General features: G+C 41.2%; 2 protein-coding genes across 2 annotated transcripts; one reads left to right on the top strand and one right to left on the bottom strand.

Annotated features, from left to right (window-relative positions):
• Positions 1 to 663: 663 nt before the first annotated feature.
• Positions 664 to 1824, bottom strand: LOC123311631 (piggyBac transposable element-derived protein 3-like). Its single transcript, XM_044895695.1, has one exon. It carries the CDS (start codon positions 1822 to 1824, stop codon positions 664 to 666), a length of 1161 nt encoding a protein of 386 aa, XP_044751630.1.
• A 4185-nt stretch (positions 1825 to 6009) lies between these two features.
• On the top strand, positions 6010 to 6843 carry LOC123311630 (craniofacial development protein 2-like). Its single transcript, XM_044895694.1, has one exon. The coding sequence runs from the start codon at positions 6010 to 6012 to the stop codon at positions 6841 to 6843; it is 834 nt and encodes a 277-aa protein (XP_044751629.1).
• Positions 6844 to 11825: the final 4982 nt, after the last annotated feature.

The raw sequence follows: 11825 nt of genomic DNA, 5'->3' as shown, positions 1-11825 counted from the left end.
AAAGTACCACGGCCTCGACTAGAGGCTAAGTAAACTTTTTGATTGCTTTTGATCCCTTGATCCACGAATACCAAGAGTGTTTTGTCGCTGGCGCAAATTCCGCCCCAGACCAATGACGGATTGCAGATTTTGATAGTGTTCTACGGAGGCCGAATTACCGGGAGCTTCTGCAGACCAGACTCTGTAGTTTTGGTTAATGTGGAATTGCTCTATGGTGAAAAGCTTCTCGTCTTTGAAGAGAATGCGTTCCCATTGCTTACCAGCGGCGAGACGAAGGAATTGGCGGCACCTTTGGAGTCGTAGGCGCTTGTTTTCATCCGAGAGGAGTTGAACTTTTTGTTTCACGGTTGATACCGCTATCACCGGCTATTTTCATCATGGAGACCCCCGGATTTCGATTGTCTAGCTTCTTGACGATTTTGCAATTGCTAGCATTGTATTGTATTGACCGTGCTTTTTCTCCAACTTCCTGGACGACGACCATCATGGCAAAGCTACTTAACCTTTTGATTACCGAATATGTAATTTGAAAATTAAAATTTCATTTCATGAAGCAATTCGATTTTCTTGTAAGACATAAATGGATCTTACATTTGGAACACATGGTACGTGATCGCCCAGCACAATTTTCATTTTTACATCTAGATGCGAAGCTTTTCTCATCTACCTCTTCTCATCTACCTCAGGTAGATGGTTCATTCCATCAAAACGAATATCGTCAAGGGTTCTTACTTCTGGTCTTGGTCTAGTGGAAGATCTAGCTGTTTGTGGCTCGCCATCAGTTACAACAGATGGTCGCCCCCTTTTCCTTGGTCCTGATTTTGATAATAATATCAATGCTTCCCCCACATAAGCTCTGAAATGCAGTAAATCCAAAATTTGTTTTTTCGGCAGACCTAGTGCAGTGGTCTTTGACCTATATTGAAGCCATGCGTTGACACATGCTAGATCAATTCCGTGCGTGAACATCCTTAGGGTCCACTTCTTGGTTCGTATGAATGACCTGTAAAGCGACACGAGGAAATCGAGCTTATCAACGCCACCCATGTTCAAATTATACTGCTGAACAACTTTCGGTCTTGTCACATACACATATTGCTTTTGTTTCTTGTCCCACCTTTTGCAGACATATGTTTCGCCAATTCCCATAAAATTGGAAGCCATATTCACAGCTTTGTTGTCATACCATCTGGTGAGAATAACTTCTCCGTCTCCACTGATGAGTTCCTCAGACGTCCCGCGACCTTTTGCTTGCAACACTTTATCTGATGAAAAAAGAGGTGCTTTGAAACGATCTAAGCGTGCTGTTCCGGATGCCCAAATTTGTTTTTGTCTCAAACATTGAAGAAGTTGGTAATTTGAGAAATAGTTATGGTAATAGAGCTGAATATTTTCTTCCGAAATTCTTTCTGCCAACTTCCATACCACTGCAGCGCCTAATCCCAAATGCTTCTTGAATGTTTCGTCTAATTCAGTAGTAGAGCCTTGGTACAATAAGAAATCGTACAACAGGCCGCTGGCACCGCAAAGTGCAAATATTTTAATTCCCCAAGGGCATGGCTTTCCCTTCACATATTGTTTTACATCCAGCTTACCTTTGAATGGTACAATCTGTTCACCTATGCTTAGACTGAGTTCTAGAGGAAGGGTCAGACATTTGTTCCGAATAGAATCGAAAAGTGGTCGAACCTTCCAAAAACGGTCATTATTATTAGGCTTTTCCAGATTGTCAACAAAATGGAGATGTTGCCTCAATTTATAGAATTGATTACGTTGCATACTATTAGCTATCAAAGGAACCTCCAATCTCGCCTCCCAATACATATTTTTGTACCCTTGGGTAGCGAATATTGCCCATCAATATGTGGATACCCACAAAAACCTTCATCTCCGCTGCATTTGTCGGATGAAAACGGGATCCTTGTTGCACTGCATACAGGTTGGTATTTTCAACCATACTTTCAATGAGTTGATTTGTGAAATATTGTTCGAAAAAATGTGTGGGGCTCTCCAAATCTACTACTTCTTCAATTGTAGGCGAATACCACATAATTGGGGGTGTTTGGTAGGTATTATTTTTTTTTCCATTTTATATCAGCTTTGGCGGTCAAACCGTAAGAAGCTAAAAAGTCTCCTGCATCAATTACTCTCGGCCCTCTGGCAGCACTCGATCCACTTTTAACTTTCGACGGACCCACTGTAGGAAGTAAAGGTTGAGCATCAATTCCTTCAGCATTTATGCTAATTTTCTCCCCTTCTTCTTGACTTTCGTCCTCTGATAGTGGATCAGCAACGGTCTCATTATTTTCCCATTCATCGTCCTCGAAATCACCCTGGATATCAATATCTTCGAGATCAGACAAATTATCCATGCATTCTAATAGTTCCTTTTCAGTGAGAGGCTTAAATTTTGACATTATGGAGCGCCAAACTGATGCATGAAATAAATATAAAAACCTCATCTAAAAATTGCTGTTATACGTATTTTACAACACTGTACTACTGCAGTGCACAATTGTGTACACAATTTCAAAGAAAATTACGAACGAAAATATCAATCAAATTGTATTTGTTCCACTTTCAATGCAAACTACGAACTTTCATGAACTATGAATAAAATTGACTACTACATAGGAGCTATCTGACATGCATAGTAAATTGTCCGTAGTGATCTATGTAACACGCCCTAACCTTCAACCGAAGATGTCTGTGAAGATTCAAGTTCAGTTCATGCATTGCCGGTTCAAACGGCACTATGGATTACCCCGTCATGCTGAATGCATACACAAATGTCTACGTTGGAAGCAGATAGATTAAATCATTCTTGGTTAGCGTTACAACAGCATTCAAAACGCTTAGTAGTAGCTGTACACATTTGTGTACGCAGGTAGCGAAAGGGTTAAAACGGCAAATTGCATCGGACACGGTTTGTCGAAGCACATTGGGCAAAAGAACAATTTCGCATTGACGCTTACCTTGATGAAACAGCTCCAAAATTGCACCACGTTTTTTTGACATTCTAAAACTCAGCAAAATGAAATAATACAGTCGATGTTGAGCATCTGTCGCGATCAGATATCAAATACGACGGTCTGCAAACGGTGTTGATAAATAGCGAAATTTTTCATCTCTGTTTATGATGAATTCTTCGAGTGATGGTGAATACACTGAAATGGAGATTGAAGACAATGGAGAATGGAGAAAACTGCGCCACAAAAGAAAGAGGAATAGAGATCCAAATTCGCCCACTCAGCTAAATCCAAACAAAAAACAATTTCCGCCTGTACAAGAAATTCCTAACACAATAATGTCACCTCCTATCATTTATCGGACCCATGTGAGGCCCACAAAAAATTATCAAACAACAGAAGGGAATTCCATTATTCACACACACGTTCAAAATAATTCTCCAGATACACTGCAAGCCACTAATGTTGAATCAACAAAAGTAATCCACAAAAGAAACTATTCCGCGAAAATGAAAGACATTACTAATAAACAATATAAGCACTTATTTTATATAAAAACTGCTGAATCCTTACTACGCAAAGATCTTTCCAACATATGGGAAGGAGAGTATCCAAACTCAGAAGATTCTATTCTATCAACAAAACAAGGATTTCTACTTAAAACCAATCAGAATAAAAACTTAATAGTGGTTACCCTCAATAAACTTGTCGCAGAAGAAAAAATTCAGAATTTTAAAAAAACACATCCATCCCAAAATAAAACCAACACAACAACCAGAGAATTTTATGCTTCATACAGTGTAGTGGTTGGTTCGGTTGAACTTGATATTTCAGAAATAGAAATCAGCGAATATCTCCATCGCATGCAGGTGGAACATCGATATTGTAAACGTATCATAGTATAGTAGTATAGTATAGTATAATTTATTGATCCTTCCAGACATAACAATTTTATGTATAGGACACGTCATAGATGAAATAATCAATTTTACAATGAATTTTCTAAACTATCATACATGTACTCATTTATCGTGTAATACCCTTTTTTTAATAACAATGTCTTGACAACTTTCTTATATTTACTAAGAGTTAAGGTTTGTACACTAAGTGGAAGATGATTGAAGAGCTTAATACTTTGATACATCGGGGACGTCTCAAACTTAGAAGTTTTGTGTTTCGGATAGGATATTATTTCCTTGTTTCTAGTGTTATGAGAGTGAAAACTAGAAAGTTTGTTAATACAACTCTCATTCTCCTTTATGTATATGAGACATTTCAAAATGAAAATGGAGGCCAAGGTGAGGATACCCTTCTCAACAAAAAGAAGTCTACAAGAGGACCGCGGAGCAGCACCGAACATCATTCGTAGTATTCTCTTCTGAATTATGAAGGCCCTGTTAACTTCCGAGGAATTTCCCCATAACAATATATTATAGCACAAATGACTGTACACCAAGCTATAATAGGCACTTATAAGGTGTCTCACAGGAAGCGTATCCTTAATTCTTGCTATTGCATAGTAGGAGCAATTAATTTTTTTGCACACTGCATCAACATGTGTGTTCCATTTCAGATGTTGATCAATATGAACACCGAGGAACTTGATGCTATCGTTCGAAGGAATACTGGTGTCTACAACACGTATTACAAATTTTTTAGAACCAACATTTGTCAGTGAGAAATGAACCAATTCAGTCTTGCTGACATTCAGCATAATAGCATTCAATTGGCACCATTCCACAAAGCTCTGGACCAGAAGTTCACACAAACGCTGTAACTCCTCCAATGTGTTCGCAGAAACAGCTATAGATGCATCGTCAGCGAACAAAATTATTCTTATCATCCTCAGCAAAGCCCGGTTTCCACGAGAATGTCTTAAAATTCTCCTTCTTAGATAAGTTGGTAGGTCATTGATAAATAACAGAAGCTAGAGCAACAAATAAACCAACCTTGATGATTCGAATTATAACACCCTGCTTAAAATCATCTTGAGAGAACTAAATGAAGGATTATTCTACAAGAACAGATATTACCTAGTATATCCTAGCAATCCACCTGCACCAATCCCACAACCTTGTTCCCGTTGCCAATCTTTTGAACACACTCGAGAAAATTGCACCAGTCCCATCAAATGCACCAAATGTGAAGGCTCTCATCATCACAGCAAGTGTAGCAGCCAACTTCCTCCAAAGTGCGTTTCATGTGGCTCAGAGGATCACGCAGCTTGGTCGCTAAAATGCCCCCGTAGACCAACGAAACCGATAGATGGCATACCCAATAGCCAAATAAAACCCCTCAACAAAAAGTCTATGGAAATCGATAAAGAAATAAAGAGAAACACAAAATTACATTCAGTCGTAACGATACATGACATGATAATCGACACATACATACACAAATTGAACAAAAATAAAAATACAAACAGGGAAGAACTAATTGCCAAACTTAGGAAAAGATTTGTTGACCAATACTCAATCGACACAGTGGCCCATTTTTCAGGAAACAGGCTTTATCTTCTAATGTTCGATCTGGAAAGTCCTTCATCTATTTCACCCACACAACCCATCGGAGGAGGTATAAACACGCAAGTTCATGTCGAAACTTAGGATTATGTACGCCAACCTCAACAGCTATACACCAAGAAAACACCTCATAAACAATATCCTTGAGAGGCACGAGATAAACTGCGCTCTTTTTGTTGAAACAAAAACAAAAGAAAATACCAACACGAATTATAGAAAATAGAATAGAAACTCCGCCGACCGCCAGCGATGGAAACTGGGCGGATTGAGTAGTTCAGTCGAAGTTGCTGCCGGTCCCAAGCCCGGATAAAGGAGGAGGGTTCTTGGGTAAGGTTAGTTCTCTGCCCAAGGTAAAATCACATACTGCTCACAGAAATGAAGGTATAGCCTCGGATATCGGACGGATTTTGGAAACGAAACAAGCGCGGAAAAGGAACAAACGAAAACGGAAAATCACTAGAATAGCCTGCTGGAATATTACGTCATGGAAGGGAAAGGATCAGGAGATCCTTTTAGAGATGAATAGACATAGGGTGGACATATGTGGACTTTCTGAAACAAAACGTAAAGGTCAGGGTACTATAAAATATGAAAATTATGTCTTATGCTATAGTGGAAAGCCAAAACACGATCGAGCCCACTCCGGAGTTGGTATACTTCTGCATGAAAAATGCGTTGATCTAATAGACACCATCGAATACGTAAGTGACAGAATACTAAGGGTAACACTTATCCTTCCCAGGGGACATCTACATCTTGTGAGCATCTACGCACCGGATATGTCGAAGACAAGAGAAGAATCAGATGTTTTCTATAGAGAGCTACAAAACACCATCGACAAAATTGACAATAGCGGAAGAATAATACTTTTTGGTGACTTCAATGCTAGGATAGGATCAGAGGAAATTGATGGAGTGAAACAACGATTTAATGAATCCGTGTTAAATGAAAATGGAGACTTACTGAATGATTTTTGTGCAAGGAACGAAATGAGAATAAACAACTCGTATTTTCCACACAGGGATCAACATAAGTACACCTTTTGCAACACTAGAGGACAAAAGTCTACAATTGACTATATAATAACTAATAGATCTTTCACACCAGATGAGATACAGGATGTAAGGGTCCTTACCTCTGCCAATACCGGAACATATCACAACCTAGTTCTCGGAAAATTCGTTTTGGAAAATCACCGTAAAATGAAGAAGAGACCAATTATAGTCGAAAAATATAACATGGAATCATTTGACGACGATACCACCAGAAACCTGTACGAATGTAGGCTAAATCAGAAACTTCAGGCAGAGGTTACCACAGGAGAGCGTGGAGGGTATATGGAATATTATTAGGAGATGCATACACGAAGCGGCCGAGGAAGCGGTAGGAAAGAGGAAAATTAATCTGAATTCAAGGAATAACACCAAGCCCTGGTTCAATCATCAAGTGAAAGTACTTGCGGAGGAAAAGAAGAGGAGTTATCTGCGCTATAAGAGTGTCTCAACCGAAGAGAATTACACCATATACAGAGAAACAAGGAATAGAGTAAATATGGAGATCAGGAAAATAAAAGGAGAACATTGGGAGAGGTTCACCGCCGATATGGAACGTGATATTTATGGAGCACAAAGAAAAGTCTGGAAGATGCTCAAGAACAGAAGAAAACCCGTAAACGAGTACATCCAAACCAAAAACATTCCTTTACATGAGTGGGAAACATATTTTAGAAAACTATACGGCAGCGATGACCAGGAATCTCAGGGGGATGCACTGGAGGTGGAGACGATGGATGAGGTGACGATTGCTCAGGAAGACGTTGAGATGAAGATGAGAAAGCTGAAAAACCGAAAGTCACCAGGAGTGGATGAGATACCTAACGAGCTTTTGAAATATGGCGGTCAAGAGCTAGCGAAAAAGCTAACCGAACTCTTAAACAAGATAATAGTTACATCTATCATACGGACAGAATGGAAAAAAAGCGTCACGATACCGATCTTCAAAAAGGGACAAAAAACCAACCCGGAGAATTACACAGGAATTAGCCTGCTTTGCACCTGCATGAAACTGTTCACCAGCATAATCAGAGATATCCTTCAGGGTGCCATAGAGAATAGAGATGAGCAACAGGGATTTAGGAAAAACAGATCGACGACTGACGCACTGTTCATTTTGAGACAAGTAAAGGAGAAGGCCATCGAGTACAGTTATCCCACATACGTGTGTTTCATTGACTTGACAAAGGCCTTTGACAGAATAAAAGTTCAGCATGTTATCGAAATACTGAGGCAAAAACGAATATCGGGCGCAATAATAAACGTCATCAGGAATCTGAATATGAACAATACAACAAGAATAAGAGTTGACGACCAAACAACTGAAGATGTACCAACACCAGCAGGTATTAGGCAAGGAGATAGCCTCAGCCCATTTCTCTTCAATCTTGTCATGGATGAAATCATACGAGAGGTAATATCTATGAAGATGGGATACAAATATCTAACATAACATAAACATAACATAACATAACATAAACATAACATAAATAGCGACATTGTATGCACGCGCTTATATCGATCTCCTGAAAGTTGAATTGATTTCTGGTATTCTCGCAGTAAAAAATTGTCTTTTGTGAGTGAGTTGTCCTTTGGATGTATGGTGACATAATTTTGTGAAAGATCTTACGTTTCCAGTGGATTAACGCAACAAAGAAAAGAATTTAATCAAGGTCAGTCCATCATTGTTTACATTTTTCCACCGATTCGTCAGTATTTGTTAAGATGAAGAACGCATGTCCGAATTGTCACGGTACCTGCAAGGATAAGGTTACCACTCAGTGCGACTGCTGCCAGGCAGACGTGCATGTCGCATGTGTTGGACTTGCGTCGGCTGACGACGTGAGAACTACGCGACATAAATCACGCAACATCAAGATCGTCTGCAATAACTGCTCCAACAACATGCAATCCCTCAGTAAGCTCAAGGACCTCATATCTTTTTTAAAATCAGAGTTCGCTCAAAAATTAGATGATCTTAATGCGAAATTTGAATCACTGCAAAATCAAAGCAGTGAAAACAACGTTTCTCCGGAATCTTTCGAGGAGATGGTTGTAGAAGCGAATGAGCGCATGAATAGATCCCGGAATATAATAATTGCCGGTGTCCCTGAGCCAACCGGAACCTTCGCAGAGCGTGTCGAGAAGGACAAAAACTTAGTTTCGGGTGTATTGAACATCGTTTTTGGAGGCGAGACCCACGAATGTCCTGCGTCCGTGGGACGTGTTGGTAAGGTGTTGGATTCTAAAACGAGGCTGCTCAAAGTATCGTTTGGTAGTGAAATAACTGCTAAGAATGTACTCAAACATAAAAATCGTCTCATAGGGTCCACCTACCGGAACTTGAAAATTAGAGATGACAAAACTCCCAAACAGCTTGAGTACCTGAATAATTTGAGGAAGAAACTCAGCGAGAGGTTGGAGAGCGGTGAGAGTGACTTAACTATCAAGTATCAGAAGGGTATCCCGGTCATTGTACAAATGCCATCAAAAAACAAGCCACCTTCAGTGGGGACTGGAAGTTCCTCTACACAAATTTAGATTCCCTTTCTGCAAAATTTAACGATTTCGTCAACTTGGTCAATTCTGTGCTTCCTGATTGTATTCTTGTTAGTGAAACCTGGCTCCACGACGCTATTCCTGATCAACTTGTTGATATTGTTGGTTATTCGTTGTATAGGTGTGATCGAGTGGGTAGAAAGGGGGGAGGAGTATGCATTTATCTTCTGGATGAAACCTTTAAGAATTTTACAGTGTCGTCCGTTGAGGAGGTCTCCCTTGGATTCGAGATGTTGTGCCTTCAGCTGAGTTGTTCCGGTCTTTCCTTGGCTGTTTGCGTTGTTTACAGGCCATCAGATTTGTGTCATGAGGATAACGTATCATTATTCGCTAAACTCACTGAACTATGCACTCGCTTCAGTAATTTGATAATCGTCGGTGATTTCAACCTTCCCGGTGTGACGTGGCCTCACTATAACTCGCAGGTTTCTTCGCCATCGGCCCAGCCTATGATAGATCTGTTGAACGACTCCCAACTCATACAACTTATCGATAAACCCACTCGTTATAGAAGCGGACAGCAGCCGTCTACTTTGGATCTGGTCTTCACATCTAGTCCGGATCTCTTGGCTGACATAGACTACCACCCACCAGTCGGCAAATCAGACCATGCAGTGTTGGAGTTTAATGTTCAATTTTCCCATACACCCGGGATCAAAAAAACTTTTGTCTCCAGGGAAATCGTAAACTACGATAACCTGGCGAGTGATCTGGAGGAAGTGGATTGGTGTGGGCTTCTCCTTCACGAGAAAGTTCAGGAGAACTGGGATGTGTTTTTGGCTACGCTACGTGAGCTAATTACTAAGAACACACAAACTCGTATACACACTTCCTTCCCATTAAAGCCTTGGATCAATTGTGGACTGCAAAGAATGGTGAAGCGAAAGAGAAAAATATGGCAGCGATTCAAACGATCGGGACGCCGGGTTGATTTTGAGAGGCATCGATCTTTTTCCAATTTGTTGAGAGGGGAAATAGCAGAGGCACGGCGAAGATACGAAGGAAGGATCGCGAGCTCCGGTAATCCCAAAAAGTTCTATAAATATGTAAGAACGAACCTTACTGGTAAAGTTAGGACACCGCAGCTCAGAAACGAGGATGGTAACATTACGGTGGAAGAAGAAGAAGTTGCCGAGATCTTGGCCAGTTCATTCTCTAGTTCATTTACTGATGATCAGGATAACTTTTTGCCAGGGGTCGATCGGCCACCTGTGGATGGGGATATATTGAGTCATGTCGAGTTTGAGGACCATATAATTCTTGAAAAACTACTGGCCCTGGATGTTTCCAAGTCACCGGGGATAGACGGTATCTCAGCTAAGTTGCTTAAAACCTGTGCAGAACAGCTTGTCGATCCGTTGCGGATTCTCATGAAACAATCCTTCATAACAGGAGAATTACCAGAGATGTGGAAAACGGCTTCTGTTAAACCTATCTTTAAGAAGGGAGATAGATACAATCCACGAAATTACAGACCTATAAGTCTGGTTCCTATTGTATCGAAAATTATGGAGTCGATTGTTGCTGATAAGATGCGTGATTATTTCTCCTCCAACAATACAATACCGCAGCAGCAACATGGGTTCACGCGAGGGAGATCGGTCGCATCAAATCTTTTGAGTTGCCTCTCACATTGGACTGCAATGGTTGATCGTGGGGGGTGTGTGGACGTTGTTTACTTGGATTTCTGCAGTGCTTTTGACAGGGTTCCCAGGGGACGACTTCTTCACAAGCTTCAACATATTGGTATCCGTGGTGACCTGCTGCGGTGGATTTCCTCCTTCTTATGTGGGCGTACGTTTAGCGGGAAGGTGGGTACAACATCTAGTGCCAGAAAACCAGTTCTAAGTGGAGTACCGCAGGGTTCCGTGCTTGGCCCAATATTATTTTTGGCTTACATCTCGGACATTCCATCCTGTATTAGATCCTTCTGCTCCTTCTTCGCGGACGATGCAAAGATCTACGACGATCCACTCCAGAATCCTCTAGGCATACAGGCAGATCTGAACAGCATATTCCGGTGGACACAGGATTGGCTTCTTCCTCTTAATTTGGAGAAGTGTGTGGTTCTTCATGTCGGTAGAAATAACCCGCGTTTAAATTACCATCTAGATGGAGTGAGTCTGCGCAAAGTCGACCGGCACAATGACCTCGGAGTGCTAGTGAACTCGAACCTATCGTGGAGTGACCATATCACCAATCAGGTGAAAAAAGCAAACACTAGTTTATACCTCATAGGTAAAACATTCCAAAGACCTGACCCGGCTACATTGTGTAGGCTGTACAAGTCGTTTGTTCGCCCCACTCTCGAGTTCGCGAGCAGTGTTTGGTATCCTGTTCTCATCAGAGACAGGAATCTACTGGAGTCCGTACAACGTAGAGCAACCCGGATCCCCTTCGGTCGTGTTCGCCCCAGTTACGAGGAGCGTCTTCGTTTGATGAAGATACCGACAGTTAGCCAAAGGCAGTTGAGAGGTGACCTTATCACAACCTATAAGGCACTCCATGGCATCTCAACTTCAACCAAGCACCTATTTTCCTTGGCTGGCGAGAATCGTCTTAGGGGACACGAACTGAAGCTGAAGAGAGAGTTGTTCAGAAGCACCTGCCGAGAGTTTTTCCTGCCAAATAGAGTGTTTCACCACTGGAACCAGTTACCCGGGGAGGTGGTCATGTCGGGGAATGTGAATATGTTCAAGGCCAGACTGGACATGGTTTTGCGA

The sequence above is a fragment of the Coccinella septempunctata genome, chromosome 4, assembly GCF_907165205.1.
Source record: "Coccinella septempunctata chromosome 4, icCocSept1.1, whole genome shotgun sequence".
Taxonomy (NCBI): domain Eukaryota; kingdom Metazoa; phylum Arthropoda; class Insecta; order Coleoptera; family Coccinellidae; genus Coccinella; species Coccinella septempunctata.
This window is presented reverse-complemented; position numbering and strand designations above follow the sequence as displayed.